General features: G+C 44.2%; 1 protein-coding gene across 4 annotated transcripts in view; it reads right to left on the bottom strand.

Annotated features, from left to right (window-relative positions):
- The window catches only part of SH3KBP1 (SH3 domain containing kinase binding protein 1), a 388056-nt gene that overhangs the window by 204010 nt on the left and 165793 nt on the right, over positions 1-18253 (bottom strand). For all 4 annotated transcript variants that reach the window (XM_058292032.2, XM_058292030.2, XM_058292029.2 and 1 more), the window contains exon 4: positions 4772-4875. In XM_058292032.2, the coding sequence (XP_058148015.1) occupies positions 4772-4875 (104 nt within the window). The remainder of the gene's footprint in view (positions 1-4771; positions 4876-18253) is intronic.

Raw genomic sequence — 18253 nt, forward strand, 5'->3', positions numbered from 1 at the left:
TTTGTAAGTTCACAACTTTTACTATACACTTAATTGTTTATGTATGTTCATATATAAATGATATAAAGATAATAATAATCGGATTGGTTAAGGGGAAAATACTTTGTTTAGTAGTAATATTTTGACAATGTTCTTTAATCATTAGTTAAAAAGGTTTAAAAACAATGCAAGTTATTGGTGGTAGGGTGAGATGTTATATATGTTTGAGGTTACGTATTTGTTTTTTAAGTTCATAACTATTACACATTTATTATGTATGTTTATGTATGAGTGATCTATTTCAATTTTAAAAAGTTAAAAAAAGTATTAATAATGTCAGAAATAAGAGATAACATCTAAAAAAATGACACAAGTGTTTATTCACAATGATTTCTTAAAAAACATCTACTCAAGCATTGAGCATGCTGTTTCCTTTTGAGTTGGCAGCCCAGTTCCTTTAGGCTTAAGAAGGTCTTTTTTGACAACAGAACTACTGCTCTCCAGCCCGGAAACAGTACCCTGGTAAGCACTTTTTTGAGCAACCTTCACTTTGCCAACTCCCCTCACTGTAGACTGCCTTGCACTCTCCACTCCCTCTGTAAAGCGTACTGCGCAGGCCCGTGGCAGGCTGAGTGAGCAAGGCTGGTCGTTAGCTCCTGGCCAGATGATCTGTCTACCCTGCCAAGCATCAGGTTTGTTTCCACCCAAGCCAATGGTTCAATAGCACCAAAACATAGCGGTATGAAGAGAAAGAGTCACCAGTGATGAGGAATAGAGGTAGCCATTTGAAGGGGGGAGAACCTGTTTCCCTCTTAGGTATGGACAAGACAGCTAAAAAAAAGATTAGGGGTGAGGGGCTCTAGAACTTGAGAAGGAGTGCTGTACTCCCTTTGTTTCAGTGATGCTTTTAAGTTATCAGTCCACTTTAAAGAGACCAATGGAAATGGCAGAGGATGCATTATGGATGCAGAGAAGACGGCCTTCAAACCAGTACATCCATATGTAAGGAAAAAGCCTTGGCCCTATATCACAAGGTTGTCTGGATAAATGACAAATGCAATACACATTTTTACATTTTAAATTAAAATCAGATGCTTAGGTATATGCGTATCATTTTTTAGGAGTGTCTTCCATACTCACCCATACATTCAAAATTGTCCATTGCAGGGGGTAAAAAAAATGTGCACTTGATTAATTGATTGATTCTGCAATACTGCAATGCTATTATTATGGATTTACCTTAATCTGCCCCTGTGATTTATGGGGTTTTGTTTGTTTTGGTTTTAGTCTCCAGCGGAATTAGAGAAGAGCTACTTGAAACCATTTAGGACAACACTGATTCTACGAAAGAAGGTTAGGATTTATATTATCCAGTGACCATGGCCCAATAGCCATACTATTACAAACAAATCAGGGAAACTAATTGTTGATGATGTAATGTCCAAAACTGCACTAAAAGGCCAACCTTTACATTCTGTTCCATGTATTATAAATACCCATAGTATTATTCTTCCTTTTTCCTACTTGAAGCAATCCCAGAAGGCAGGCTAGCACTGACCTGGCAGTGGATGGCAAGGGGTTGCAGGTGGTAGTGAAGGCCTATCACCATCGAAACACTCACGGTAACCAACTCCAATCAACCCCTCCTTTAGCAATCCCCACGGGGTCTCCCTGCAGTCAACCAGCAGGGTCAAGTGGGCAATACTGCCCAGAAATTTATTAATAATCTTCCTTATCATGATCTGCATTTCTTCTTAAAACATTATTACACCATGAAGGGAAAAGTCACCTTCTATGACAAAACCATTTTCAATTCTGTTCCCTTTCAAGCCTCTGATATGATCATATGCATACAAGCTATACTTTATAAGATTGTATCCTGGAATATGCAATTTGGTGTTCTAATCTGTTCAATTATATTGCAAAAAAGTCTTCATGGTTCCGTTTATTCATTCACTTAATTGATGAGCATTTATTAAAGTACATATTAGGTTTTAGGCATTTTTCCAGGCACCACGAATATAAAGATAAGATAAAAACCAGATCCCTGCTGTTGAAAAGCTCTTACTTTAGTGGAATATAACAGATAACTACAATGCAAAGAACCATAATAAATACAGATGTAAAGACCTCTGTGTTTGCCATCTTAATGGCTTTCACAGTCTTCCAGCTGGCTAACAGAACTTAACTCACCTATTTTCTTTCTCGATTACTTTTCATTATCACAATCACTGCTGCAATGAACACATTTCACATATTTTTCCCCCTTTTGTTAACCAATTTCTGTGAATCAATTCCTAGGAGTGAGATTACGTGACATAGCTTGCTATATAGCTTAATGCAAGGCCAATACAGATATACAAAGTCACCAGTTGTTCTAAGCTTTACCAACAGTCTTACCATTAAATATTTTCTTAGGCTTGTCATAAGAAAATAAGAGGAACCCCATTATTGCCTCTTTTTTTTTTTTAAGATTTATTTATTTATTCCCGCCCCATTGTCTGCTCTCGGTGTCCATTCGCTCTGCATTCTTCTGTGTCTGCTTGTATTCTCATTAGCTGGCTCCGGGAACTGATCTGGAACCTTCCGAAGTGAGAGAGAGCCAATAATTCTCTTTTGCCACCTCAGCTCCCTGTTCTGCTATGCCTCTTATTGTCTCTCCTCTGTGTCTCTTTTAGTTACCTCATCTTGCTGTGCCAGCTCTCCATGTTAGCCAGCACTCCTGTATGAGGCGGCACTCCCGTGTGTGCCGGCACTCCGTGTGGGCCAGCTTGCCTTCACCAGGATGCCTTGGGCATCAAACCCTGGACCTCCTATATGGTAGACAGGAGCCCAACTGCTTGAGCCACATCCGTTTCCCCCATTATTGTCTTCATTTGTATTTTTAAAATTAATAGCAGGGTGGAATGTTTTCTCATGTTTAAGGTTTTTATTTCTCCTTATGGGATTTGTGTTCATGGCAAATTCATCATGTATCATTGTTACAGTAGCTTCTGAAAATTTTTTCATGTTACATATATAATAACTTTTTAGTCAATTTACTGCAATATTTTCCCTATTTGCTGTTCTCTTTCTTTAGCTATACTAACTTAAACTCATACCAAAATTTCAACTCTTTTTTTTTTTTTTCAATTTGTCATATCTGTTTATTTTTTTCCTCTGGAATTTCTTTCAGGTTCCATTCTAAGAAGTTTGTCCTTCTACCATAGGATAAATGTTCTATTCTGTTGTCCGTTCATTTTTCACTCGTTCAACTTTCAAAAAATGTCTCCTATGTGCCCTGCTTGGCACCAAGGACAAAAAGGGATAAATGACATATTAGCACAAATTATCTAAAACTCAGAAATAGGCCAAAGGGGTTCCTACAGGTCCTTCTAGTGCCATGTTGGGCATTGTCTAGCAGTCCTCCCCCATCCCCTAATCCCACTGCTGAGTTCCTAGGGACATATATCTTTGTTTGACATATGATTTTCTGTTTATGAAGTGATACTACAACTCTGTTAATGTGGATGTTAACTCACAGAAAACTGAAAGCAGTGCAAATGCGTCTTGTCGGGTAGCAATGAAAACAAATTTTGACCAGTAGAGATGCAAATGGTTTGTCCATAGAAAAGGTGACCTCGAAGGTTGCAGTGTTATTGCCCTAAAGGACACTAAATATTTTTGTATCTACCTTAGCAATCTTAATAAAGCCTTTTTTCTTTTAATCACTATAAATACCTTGCTGTTCCACAATTCTCTTTGAGCCAGTCTCACCATCTTGCAGTTTCCCTCATTGAGTTAAAAAAAGCTTGAATGCATGCTCACTATGTTTCTGAGAGTCAGGAATTGCAGCTTCTAGCATCAGCCCTGCCACTTCCACCCACATGATAGTTCACTTAACTCTTCCTTGACTTCTAGCTTTTCTGTAAATCATGCGTATGTATCTCTATAGACAGACACAAGTGTTGGATCGGAGTGAATGATCGGGTTCAAAGTCCAAAGCTCAGAATCCCCCAGGCCCAACTGAGTAAGAGACTGAGAAGCCCTGCCTCTCTAGGTTCTCTTGAGCTTATTTCCTCATCTGCAAAATAAAGTGGCCGTAGTAAGATTTTGACAATATTCTTTCATAATTTGTAACAAATGTCTCCCAACAATGGAAGGTGGTGGGGGGGGGGGGATGTATGGGAGACCTGTACGATGTTATGCATGTTTGTTTTGTAAGTTCACAACTTTTACTTACTCTTATTGTCTATGTATGTTCATGTATGAACAATACACTTCAATACAATTTTAAAAATAAATCAGAAATAAATAACAAATAAATAAAAAAGAATAAAGTGGTTGTGATGAGTAAATGAGATGACATGCAAAGAACCTGGCTTGTGCCTGTCATATACTAGGTCCTCTAAGATAGGTCAGGTTTCACCCCTTCCCTCTACATCCACAGTGGCTCCCAGACTGAACACCAAATCCATAGTCTAGAGATGGGTCAAGAGTCCCTCTGGGTACCAAGAGTCTACTATTAAGTGAAGCAGGGTGACCAGATAGGGAGAAAAAAAATCAGTGGCACTGGGTTCGAACTTCAGAGGTACACAGTGTGGTGTGTTAGGAAGACAATGGTTTTCAATGGCCACCACATCTGCCTCCAACTGGTTTCCCAAAGAGAAGACTCAGTGAGACGATCTATACGGTATCTTCATTTTAATATCCACGTCAAGGCCAAGCAGCGTTTGGATCTGCAGCAACAGACTCCTCGTGGGTGGGCAAGCACTGACTTCTGACGGCCCACACGGGGGAAGTGCTCGCTTACCTCTCCTACCACCTCTATGATGTCACCGACTTTCAGCTCAAGCTCGTCATCGTTCTGAGGCAGGTAGCTGAACGCCACCTGGCATCGGCGCCTCCGTCGCTCGCCTGGATGGGAAAAGCAAAATATTTAGCTACGGCTCTTATCCCGAAACAAGATTTTACAGAGAGGCTACCTAGGCATGCAGGCAAATTAAGCTGGCTTGTCTCAAATATGCTCTCTGGGAAATGGCTAGAGGCACAGCAGCCCTGGTCTCTTAGGGAGAGGCGGTAGAAAGCAGAGCAGTGCTTCTTGGCCATTTAAAAGCTGCTGGGTCAGAAAGGCATGGACACGAGAAACCGATCCGTTTGTGCAGAAGGCAAGGACCCCGCCCCTGAAGCACTGGAGCACAGTGTTGCCTTAAATGGTTGTCTATGGATGGGGCTTCGTATTTGCTGCTGATTTTCAATGAAAGCTGATGTGATGTGGTAGAGAGAAAAGAATGGTCTGCTTCGAATGTCAGCAAGGCAGAGGAAATTTTCCCCAAATGTGCAAAGGAAAAGATAAAGTACCCTGGCCTTTTTCTTACTAATCATCGCCCTTTCAACATGCTGGAACTCAGGCCTGATAAGCAAAGGCTGCTTCGATTTTGGCCTTCTCTCCGCACCATTTCAAACCCCCCCGCAGGGGTGTAACCAACCTACTTCCGTCCTCTTGGCTCTGTCCCGCAGGATCCATTGACAGCCCTGGCTGCTTACACAGAACCAACCGAGGCAAATCAAGATAAAAGCCAGGACCTGCCACACTTCCCTTGGCCAGAGGACAACACTCAAGGTTACACAGTCTCACTCACCCAGTGTGGCCCGACGGGGAGCCCCTGGCTTGATGCTAATTCCAGTGCAGCCACAACTGTCCACAGCACAACTGTCCACAGCACATCCAAACCACAGCTGTGCACTGTGGAAGAGAGACCACGCACGTGACGTGCGCAGGTGTGAGTGAGAGAGACAGGCAGGCAGGCAGGCAGGCAGGCAGGCAGACACGCAGCAGTGCAGGCCCAAGCCGGGCAGGGGTGGATGGGAGCGAGGAAGTGAGACGATGCTGCTCAGAAGTTTCTTGCTCCTGGCTGCCCACCTCACACCGCCCTGCATGCCACCACCTGGCCTGGAAAAACCAAAGGGATCGACGACTAAAAGAAACACGCTTAGAAATGTTTAAATTATTTTTGGGACACTGCCTGCAGGGATTCTTTTCCTTTTTTAATCTTTTCCTTGAGCCAGGAAGTCCCTGCTAGAGCGATCACAGGGTATGCTAAGGCCCCCCAACAGCATGCCATCCTACAAAGGAAGAAGCCCTTCTGCTGCATCCCGAGTGTTCACTCATTAACACTGTTCAAAAGTCAGTGGCCTAGTTCTCTGTTTCATTTTTCTCTGCCTGTACATCACTTCTGAGGAAGAACAGAGGTGAACAGAGGGAAGAGGACAGAAGTTCAAAGTCAATACCTTATCTAACACATCCCTGGTGACAACACAAATATACTCCACCCCTTTGTACAAAATCCTAAGTCCCCTGGGGCTTAAGAACAAACCCATGGTGCTTGGGTCAATTCCCAGGTGCTAACTGCACTGTCAGGACACAGAATAGTCCAACCCCAAGGAGGGCTTGGCTCTCAAGGGGACAGAAGACCCACCCCAACTTGCTTTTCCAAGGGCGGAAGCGAGGAAGAGTGGTATTCCAGTGCAAAGAACCACATGACTTCTCCCTGGCTTCCAACCTGCCGGAAGGCAAATCAAGTACTGGGAGTCATAAAGGATACTGGGTTCCCATTAGAGCCAAGAGAGTCTGGATGACAAGGCTACCTTGGCACCTGCCTCTATCAGCCTGCAATAACCCTTCCCCCATCTACACCCCTTAGGATAAGCTGTACTAGAAATCTTTGAAAGTTTTCACCTGCTAACCGTTCTGTTAGAAAGCCAACTCTGCAGATGGAAATCTGAACATGAGACAATTGGAACAAATATCTGAAAACAAACACAACCACAAAAGTCACTTAAGTCCGACCAAAGAGACTTACAAATAACATAGGAAATTCACAAATTTTACTATATGCTTATTGCTTATGTATGCTCATGTATGAATGATAATCTACAATTTTTAAAAAAGTAACATCTGAAGACAAATGAAGACAGCTGAAGCCATAGAACTTATTTATACGTAAGTGCATATTTTCAAAAGACCCTCAGTAAAAAGTATCATCTAGCCCAATGCTGTACAAATGGCAGAGGAGAGAGTGAGACAGTCTTGGAGAAAAGATGAGCCCAGCAGATGCAGGACCTGGAATAGAACAATCACATTTCTCCTGAACCAAATCTCTGTATCAGACTTGCACAGAGGCCGACCTGGTAGCAGAAAGAAGCATGCATTTATTGCATCCTCGCTGCCAGCTTAGTCAGTATTTCTAAGAAGGTCCCTCAGTTGGTAGTGTGAAGTCCTATAAAGGACACTGTCAACATACGAGAAACGTAAACCCTCCAGAGGGCCCAGGGGACATCACCTGCTCTGACCCGGAGCAGGAACAGCTGATATTCCCCTTCACCCTGGGACAGCTCGGGATAGCTTCTAATACCCAGCATGGGTAACTCCCAAACTCCTGAACGGCTGCTTTGCCCTGACTCGACTTCTGCACGCCACCTATTCCAACTTGTTGGCCAAGTCTACCCAACCCACAACTCAGTTCAAGATGATGTTTGAAGCTGGGAGAAGTGTATTTCCGTTTCTTCTACACATCTTAAGTTCAAGGAAACGTAAAGCTGTCATTTGCCATTATTTCCCTCTCCTGGCATTTCACTCATGTTTACTCGTGAGCCTTGACCTGCCTAGAAGATGTAGGTAGATGACAATGTCATCTCCTCTCAACAGCTGCTATAAACTGGAGAAAGGACACGTGGCTTGCCTAAGCTGGAGTTTGGCCTCCCTTAGTTTGAGCTACCACCTCATGCTCAGAGCCCAGTCCCTATGATCTCAAGTTTTAACACACTGTACTGGGATTGTTTTTCTATTGAATAAACTGAGTCTTGAAAGAAAAAAAATAAATGTATCTGCTGATAATAACCAACAACATGATCTATAGTAGACCAGCTGGAAAGAAGAAACATGTTTTCCTCACTCACCTCAGTGCCACTGCCACCACCTTTTATCACTGTGTTTTCTAGGCAGGGCCACTTAACTCCTGACACGTAACTGAAAGAAGGAATTGACTTACATTATATCTACATACGCTCAGATGTGTATGCACACACAGCTTTCCAAAAAAGTATGAATAAGGCAGACTTTACACGACATACTCGAGTCACCTCCATGCCACTGCCATATTGTGAGAAAGACGCCAAATTGAACTACAAATGTGTGACTGTGCCTTCAAATATACAAACACAAACGTACCCAGATGGTGAAGCAGGCACAGCCTCACCTTTCTCCCTAGACCCCATCACCACCTCCCAGTCATGACCAGCTTTGGTGACTAAAATAATAATGGCCAACATTTATTGAGCACTTAGCAAGTGCCAGAGACTACTAAGCAATTTACACGTATGACCCCGGTGAGGCCTCACATTCAATCTCTGGGATAGCTCATCGACACTCGTTTTATAAATGAGAAGACTGAGGTCCTAGGCTTTCAAAGCAGGGAGTGCAGCTCCAGACACACTGCCTCCCATGCCTGAATGTTCTGAAGAAGGAGTCATGGCCAGAACCATCTGCAATCTGCAGAACGGACTAGCTGGGCTAACATGGTACATGGTTAAAAATGTGAAACCAGGAAGTGAAAAACCACAAATGAGGAGTGGTTCCTTACAGCTGCTGGGAACTGGGGCCCATATTTCAGTGAAGTAAAGCCAGGGATGAACTGGGAGGAAATGCTATATATTCACATTTTCTAAAAATGAAACAGCAGAAACAGAAAAGGGTACCATGACCCAGTCTTGGAAATCATGCACTCATCTATATTTTAGAGTCTTCATCCAGAGCTCTATGGCATGTGAAAACTTTCCCAGGTCAATTCATTCAATGACCACAAAAATGTACTACAAAAAATACAGTGGTCAAAAGGTCTTTGGGGGCAACTGAAAACTTTCATCACTCACATAGTCTATTTTTTACATCCCACACCCTCCATGAGAGAAAAACTCCCTGGGTTTTAAGTCATTTGATATTTTCAAGGAATCCAGTAAGTCAATCAAATGGATCTTCACCATATACCTAGAGAACAAGGCAGTCTCCTGGAATGACTTTGCAAGAGAGAAAAAATTGATAAAGTCAAAGAGGAAAATCCTAAGTCCCTAATTCCCAGTTTCCAAGGTTACTTCTGGCATTTTCTCCAGGTATGGCCTAGAGAGCACCTGTGTCAAGAAAATAAAATGCCAGGCAGACCTACTGAAATCTAAGAACCTCAACAACTGATCAGCACCACTAATTACAGGTGATGGTAAATGCCTTTTGGGAACAGGTGGTCTCCCCTTGGAGGACTCTGACCAAGTGGTTCTCAAGCTTGTCTGCACATTGAAACCACCTGGGCAGTTTTCCTAACACTACTGATGCCTTTCTAAATACCAATCCCCAAGTAACTGAGTCTCCATAGAAAAATGGCTACCTCCAGGGCTGGGGAGGAAAATACAAGGTGAGCCTGGAATATCTGGTTGTGCCAAAACTCAAATGCTTGAGGCTTGATGTCAAAAGGACACAGGAGTCAGCTTGAAGGGGCTTCCACTGGCCAAATTTGGAACAATTACAGCATGTACTGAGAGACGTATTAAACTTTATTATTTCAAAAAAAGGTCATGAATCCATACTGATACGTTGGTTGGCTGGTTGGTTGGCTGGTTGGCTGGTTGGTTGGTTGGTTGGTTGGTTGGTTGGTTGGTTGGTTGGTTGGTTGGTTGGATAGTTGGATGGATGGATGGATGGATGGATGGATGGATGGATGGATGGATGGATGGATGGATGATAGATTTTAGACGGATGGATGGATAAGATTAGAAAGATAGGTGTGGGGCAAAAAGGGAAGGTTCTTTACAAAACAATGTTATCTAAAAAATATATAAATGATAAAAATAGGCAATCACCATTTTATTTCTGGCAAGAATTAGTGGTTGCAAAACCAGTGAGTGATCACTTGTTGGGGATTAAGATATTTACAGAGTCCCACAAATTATTTGTTCATTACAAAAGTAAAATGAACTCTTTAGGAGTCATCAAAGCTAGCATTGCCAATGATGGGACAAATGTACATCATGTCCCTCCTGATCTGATGCATCACCTACAGAATATTCCTACTCAAAACATTTAACCCAAATCTAATCATGAAGAAACTATCATGCAAATCCAAATTGAGGGACCAAAAAAACAGACCTGATTTTCTAAAAGTCAATATTACGAAGGCTTTTTAAAGGCTATAAAAGTATCCTAGATTAAAGAGAGAGAGTAAAGAGATATGACAACAAAATAAATGCACAATACTTAATTGGATTCTGGGTTTTTACAAAAGGCTATAAACAAGAACATTATTGGGAGAAGGGGGAAATCTGAATATGCACTAGATAATATTAATAGCATTATATTAACATTAAATTTCCTGAGTGTGTTAACTCTATTGCAGTTAAAACATAGAGAGATGCATTCCGAAGTTTTTAGGGATCAAGTGCTCTGATGTCTGCAACTTATTTTCAAATGGTTTAAGAAACAAACAAGAAGCTTATGCATATAGACAGAGGAGAGCAAACACAGCAAAATGCTAACATTTGGTGAATCCAGATGAAAGATAAACGGCTGCACATTGTACTGTTGTTACAATTTTTCTGCTCATTTGAAAATTTTCAAACCAAAAATTTTAGGGGAGAAAGGGGAAAAAAAATTGGGCTCCACTCCCCAGAGATGCTGATATAACTGGTCTGGGCTGCAGCCTGGGTATCTGGAATTTTAAAAACTCTCTAGGTGATTTTTACGTGCAGCCAGGGTTGAAGGACATCTAGATAGATCCTTTTGTCCAGAGAAGAGCATCAAGCCAAAAATAAATGGGACTGGGAAGCAGCTATGGCTCAGTCAGATGAGCTCCCATCTACCATATGGGAGGCCCTGGGTTCACGTCCCGGGGCCTCCTTGTGAAGGCAGGCTCGCTGCGGAGAGCCGCCCGGCCCACAGACACCGCCGAGAGCTTACTCAGCAAGGTGATGCAACATAAAAAAGGGAAGGGAGACCAGCAAGAACACAGAAGAGCCCGCAGTGGATGGACACAGAGAGCAGACAGCAAGCAAGCCGCAAGGGGGGAGGGGAAATAAATAAATACAGACACAGAAGAATGTACAGCGAATGGACAGAGAGAGCAGACAGCACGCAAAAAGTTACAAGGGGGGGGTGGATAAAATAAAATAAAATAAAATAAATAGGACTTTTGCAGGACCATGTATTTAGGTCCTACATTCAGCTTCTCTTCCCACAAGGGTTTGAAAAAGCAGACTTCTAAACATCTGACCATATTATTCTAATACATAACCCACGTGAATGCCACTGTGCTGTGATTTAATTGCACGGTACTTTTGAACAGTTGCACTAAGTAGTCTCCAGCTTGGGCAATGTGCACCTTAGGGCACAGGATGTGGAGAAGAGGGTGGTCTCTTCTAGATTCATTAGCAAACACTGATGGCTGATACAAGTTAATGGGGAGCATGCTGGCTGCCCGAAGCAGCTGTTCTTGAGCTGGAAACCTTAATTTATACAAGAGGCCAAGTCTCCTAATTCAGGCTGGAAAAACAATACAAATCAACCTAAATAAATGTGGAAAAGCACACAGTTTACCTGGGACATCCAGTGGAGTCTGGTGTCATGCAAGAGGAAGCAGAATTACTTACTGATCCTGCAGGCCCTGCATCATACCCTTTACTGGAAAAATTTCCCCTCATCACCAGATTTTAACGTAATGTAAGTCAAAAGAACTCCTAGGTCTTTCTTTTCAAAAACCTCTGGGCTGTGGCTGGATCGCTGCAGTGGAAATGTACAGTATTTAATTAGCCAGCACTGCCTGGTCCCTGGAGATGAGCCTGCTTGATTCTCCTAGGGATATGTACAGTCAACATATTTGCGTGGCAGAAAACCGTAAATCTATCTGCCTGCTACTTAAAAGGCAGCGATCATCTGAAAGACGGTTTATTCAGTCTCGTTTTCTCCCGAGTCCCACCAGAATACAGGGGGGAACTGGAGAAGCAGCAGGAAACCTGAGCCATGGGGAGGGGAGGCAGGGGGGACAATCCAAAGTCACTTAAGGAAAATCAATGTCATCTGGTTGGAGATGACAGAAACAAACATTGTTGAGGAGTCTGCTCTGCGCCGGAACTGTGCCAGGCATGTTACACGCCTTACCTCAATTGAGTTCTCACGCCAACCCTACGCGGCTGGGGGGCAGGATGGTCCCATCTTTAGGGAGGGGCACAGAAAGGCTAGATAATGTACTCGAGGCACGTGGGTTAAATCAGCCATGGTCCTCAGCCTTCCTCTTCCACCAATCCAAAATCACACCAGGAATGGCAGACTGGGTGTGAGTTTTGAGGGGAGCTTTGGATGCCAAGCTAAGGATGAGGACTATATTTTGTGGGCAATGAGGAACCAGAGGAGATATTCAGGCAGGGAAGTGACAACTAAATGTGATAGGGACAGTATCCTAGGGAGACGTTCCTGGTGCCAGGGATGAGCAGGCTGGCTAGGGGGAGGGAGCCTGGAAGCGGGCAGATGGCCCAACAGAAGGCAGTGAAAGGCAGGGAAGTTTGAAAAGAAGGTAGAAAGAATGCAGGGAAGGAGAGACCGACACACAGACATGAGCACAGACATACATAGACTCATTATCGGCTGATGTGTCTGCTGCCCCCTTTGGGAGTCCAGGGCCCTCACTTCTTGTCTTTGGTCCCCAGCGCCTAGTTCAGTGCCTGTTAGTGTAGACAATCCAATCTGAATAAATGGATGAACTAATGAATATTTATCACACAATTCTGCCTGGGGGTCGTGGTTTTGTGAATACAAACTCCCAGGCAGTTGGAGGGGCACTGGAGAAGGACAAGATGGTAGAGGGAAAGAGAGTTGAAACTTCATCATGGCCTTGAACAGGGCACCTGCGACTGTGTGCTTCAAAGCCAGTGCTGCCTTGAAATTTTGAAGCTATGGGGAGGGATGGAAAGTTGGAGGCCCCTGGAGTCTTGTTGCTGTGCCAAAGGTGCCTCATGTGCCATCAGCACTGTAGGCCAAAGCGTCTGTAATACTAAGCAATGCTTCCTATATTCCTAATTGCTTTCCCCTTACAAATTTGTGGTCCACTACCAATTAACCAAAGCAAACAGTAGAGCAGGGCTATACATGAACAAAAAAGTACATACACTTGATTTGGAATTTAGTCCTCTTTAGAGTCAAAATACTTGTCTTAACCGGGTAGAGATACATGTATAAGGATGTTCAGGGCAGCACTGTTTTTAACAGCAAATGCAGATATGCACAGAGATCTATATATGAAACATCCCGAATGTCACCAATGGGGAACAGCTAACAGCCATTACACAAAACAAGTAGCTTGATATGGCCTGATCTGAAACGGTTCTGTAATATATATAATGATTCCAATTTTATAAATACACTCACGCGCGCACACGCACACACACACACACTTCCTAACTGTACGTAGCGTGGGCAATTTTATTACTCCTGATTACCCAGAGCATAGTTTAGAGTATGTACTCAATAATTGCTTATTAATAAATAAATGAGCTCATTCAATAGTGAACTCATATGTCCGGGCCTAATTCAATTAAATGAATGAGAGAAAGGATGTGTGTGAACACGAATACACTTGGATAGGCACAGAAAATGGTACTGACAGACACACCTAAAAAAGTGGTTACTTCCAGGAGGGCAAGTTAGGATAAGTGTAAAGAGAGACTCATTTAAATGCTTCTGTACGGCCCATTTGTTTTTACAAAGAGCACGTAATTCATTGCAGTGGTTTTGTTTCTTTAAACACCACGGTCACCTAGCAAAACCATTTTCTTGCATTATAAAATTTATCCTTAGGATCAGGCTTTGATGACATTAATAGTAAAGTTATTTCACGTTCCTCAAGTAAATAGGTACCAAGTGAATACGGCAGAAAGGTGGTTTCGACAGACAGAATGACAAGGGGCTCTGACCTCCCGGTCAGAACTGGCTGTTGGCTGGTCCACGAAGACAGGTGGGAGGCGCGAGCAGAGAGGAACGGCTCAGCACTGTGCGCGGCAGGAGTCACCATTCTGATCAGATGTTGTTCCATAACCGCTGAGAAAACCAGTCCCGCACAGGCAGTCCCCCAACAAACCCCAAAAAGCCTGTCAGATACCCTTCCGAGGTCGTTTTCCCTGGCCGGACTGCCCCAGCCCGCTTGGCACCGGCAGGCACCTCCCTCCAGGCAGAGGGGCGCCGTGTCCAGCTTCTGCGCTTGCGCTCACCCCTCCTCTGGGTTCCCCCAACAACCCCTGCCATTCCCTATCACTGCCCTCGCCCCTGCTGGATTCTAACGACCTGAGTGTCAATTTGTAGGTTTTCTCTCCACCCCCTCGGCTCTGACCTCTCAGCTCTTTCACGCACGACGTTTTCAACAAATTCAACTCCTTTATCAACAGGCATATGTCCCTCAGGACGGCCAGGATGACCCAGTTCATCACTACTGCCCACTGTCATCAGCGTGCAGGCCCTGGGAAGGTCATAAGTCCTCAGCCTGAAAAACTTCCAAGCCCAACGCCCCACTTTAAGAAGCCACAGAAAGCAGTCTTCAAGTCAGGCAACTGACAGAGGGCAAAGAAATGGAGTTTCTGCAGCCAGAAAAGAGAGAAAAGGGCCATCCATTTAACAAACCGAGTGTCTGGAGAGAAGAACTGTGTGCGGATATTTCGGATGTCCACGCTGTCACCTGATATTTCCCTAGCAGCCATATATATAATTCTGGGCCATGAACATTAAGAATGCCTCCCATTGTAAGGTCCTCCACCTCAGGCATCTTACAAAACTGATGTGTGAATTCAGCGCCTTCTGAAAAGATGCTTGAGCTCTGATTTTAGGTTCAAGGACACATGCTCCGCCCTGATAGCATTAAAGGACATAAAGAATCCCCAGCCTCGCAACACAAAAGAGACAGATGAGCCGGGCCCTGCATTGCCACCCCCTCCTGGAACCCAATTCCTGGCTCTTTGCCTGGGTTTTCTCATGTATAAATTCAGGATGATGGGACAGGCCCATTTTACAGGCCATCTTACTTCCAACTGACTCCCTCCCTTCTTTCCATTTGGCTTTACACACTCATGAATCTGTGAAAAGGCAGTTTGGTGAATTACTTATACCATCTCAGCCAGCTGTCTTTTTCCCAGCCTCCCCTTCCCTTCCCATCAGAGTGAGATCAAGGAATCACATGACAGTGGCAGACTTGGCCCAGTGGTTAGGGTGTCCGTCTACCACATGGGAGGTCCGCGGTTCAAACCCCGGGCCTCCTTGACCCGTGTGGAGCTGGCCCACGCACAGTGCTGATGCGCGCAAGGAGTGCCGTGCCACGCAGGGGTGTCCCCCACGCGCAAGAAGTGCGCCCCGTAAGGAGAGCCGCCCAGCACGAAAGAAAGTGCAGCCTGCCCAGGAGTGGTGCCACACACACGGAGAGCTGACACAACAACATGACGCAACAAAAAGAGACACAGACTCTGGGTGCTGCTGACAACAACAGAAGTGGACATAGAAGACGCAGCAAACAGACAGAGAGCAGATAACCGGGGTGGGGGGTAAGGGGAGAGAAATAAATAATAAAATAAATAAATCTTTAAAAAAAAAAAAAGGAATCACATGAGAAGCATCACTGACATCTCGAAGCATCCTTCTGGGTTCCCCTTGCCTTAGGTTCACCCCAGGGGCTGGTTTTGGCTTTTCATTACGCCACCCCCACCTCCCAATCCAAATGCCTCAACCCTCAGCAGACCATAGCAGGGGGAAACCTCCCCAGAGTGTCCCTGGCTTGACTCCCCCAGCCCAGGAAGCATGTTCCTATGGGAGAGAGTTCAGATTTTCAGAGGAGAAAATCCAACACATAAAAGCACATTGCTGGGAAGTGGATGTGGCTCAGCTGATAGAGCGTCCCCCTACCATATGGACGGCCCAGCATTCAAACCCAGGGCCTCCTGACCCGTGTGGTGAGCTGGCCCACGCACAGTGCTGCCGCACACAAGGAGCGCCTTGCCACACAAGGGCACCCCCACATGGGGGCCTTCACGCACAAGGAGTGCGCCCCACAAGGAGAACCACCCTGCGTGAAAAAAGCACAGCCTGCCCAGGAGTGGCACCGCACACACGGAGAACTGATGCACCAAGATGATGCAACAAAAAAGAGACGCAGCTTCCCAGTGCCGCTGGATAATGCAAGCGGACGCAGAAGAACACACAGCGAATGGATGCAGAGAGCAGACAACAAGGGGGAAAGGGAGAGAAATAAAAATAAATCTTTAAAAAAAAAAAAGCACATTGCTTTTCTATGCCTTAGCAAGGCTGATTTTGGCAAAATGCCCAAAGGAACTCAACATATTTATAGAGTTTTGTTTGATCTACTTTTAAATGCTTCATGCAGAGTCATTCAAGTGAAATAAGAACATAGAATATCAAAGGAAAAACTGAAGGAAGGTTCTAAATATAAGTTATTTGTTGAGCATAAACAAGATTTCTCCCTTCTATTCAAAACACTCCCCCTAACACACTCATTTTTAAAGGCATTCGCAAACTTTGCTGCTGATAAATGTCTATATGGGACCCCTAACTTCTACAGTTAAGGGGAGGAGTAAGGGATGGAAACCAGATGCAGAGAGAGGAAGAGGGACAGTGAGAACGTTTTAGGAACTGCAACAATTCAGTAACTGTATTACTGAACTGCATAATTGGTTTCCCTTGTAATGCTATGACTTTTATTTTACTCATTTCCAAACACTATTCTGAGAAGGGGTGCAGAGGCTTCACCAATGGCAAAGGGGTTCCGTGGCAATTTAAAGAAAAGTTAAGAATCCTGCTTTCAAGATTATGGTTTCCAAGGAAATCCAACAGTGCGGTGGGGAAACATATATATGTTTTTTAAAAATGGGAAACATAATGTTTTGGATCCTTTTCCTTGGAATGGTCCATGGACTTTGGAGAAGCACATCATGACAAAAGAACCACACTGGGCAACTTAACAAGTCCTGATCCACAAAAGGCCACGTGGCACAGTGCTCGCGAGGCCACTTGCCAAGTGCCCTCTTATTACCCAGGTCAGTGGTTGGCGGGAGCCCCGTCCTGTCATCTGGTGCCTTGGCTCAGCCGAGCTGAATGCCCGCACTTGCTTCCACAAAGGCCAGCACAGCTAATTCGCAGGCTGACACCTGCCACAGCCTCGGCCCAGCCCTGCCTCCAGGCTCCCTTTTCTTACTAGGGAAACTCTGGAAAGCACTCCAAGTTTTTTCCCCCAGGATAAAGAGCTCCCGAGGTCTTCCAGGCAACCACACATTCTGGACACAGCTCTTGCTCCCTGCCGCACTCGGCTGCAGGGGCGTTTTGTGTGTGTGGAGGTTCCAGTTTCCTGCTCATCTCTGTGGCCCCAGGGTCTGCTGGGCAGTTAATCGCACATGCATTTGGGGAAGGGAGGGAAGATCAGGGTAGTGTTTCTAACTGCATAGGATTTGTCCGCAGGAGCTGCTTGACTTCCACCTATTTCCCATCTTTGCGGTCTCACTACAAGATGAAAAACCCTAAGGTGAGCAAGTCTAACTGAAATTGGAAGGATCTGACCAGTTCTGCCAAAAAAATTTTTTTTTAATTCAAGGAAGAGCAACTGCACTTACAGGAAGTTATACTTCAGGTAACTGACACGAAATGTGCTACGTTATTTCGAATAGTGAAAAACCAGAATTATCCTGAATATCCTTCAGCTAGGGGACTGGTTATTTAAGCCCTGGTCCAGCTACACAATGGGCTACAAAAGAATGCGGTCATCTAAATGAACTGATATGACAAGATTTCCAAGACTTTTTTCAACCTAATACAACAAATTGCAATATAATATAAAGACTATGATGCCATCTATATTTTGAAAAATACCAGTATGTATCATCATATTCTTGGATTAGTTTGTACTATATGAAATTGACATTTTAAAAAAGGTTTGTTTATTTATTCCCCTCCCCCCTCCTCTCGCCCTGCTGGTTTTTTGTGTTTTTCTGTGTCCATTCACTGTGTGATCTTCTGTATCTATTTCTCTTTTTTGTTTTCTCATCTTTCTCCTCTAAGATTCACCAGGATTTGATCCTGGGGACCTCTGATGTGGAGAGAGGTTCCCTGTCAATTGCACCACCTCAGTTCCTGGTCTCTGCTGCACTTCACCTTGACTCTCCCCTTTGGCTCTCTTTTGTTGCATCGTCATCTTGCTGTGTGACTCACTTGCAT

This window comes from Dasypus novemcinctus, chromosome X (genome assembly GCF_030445035.2).
Source record: "Dasypus novemcinctus isolate mDasNov1 chromosome X, mDasNov1.1.hap2, whole genome shotgun sequence".
NCBI classification, from domain to species: Eukaryota; Metazoa; Chordata; class Mammalia; order Cingulata; family Dasypodidae; genus Dasypus; species Dasypus novemcinctus.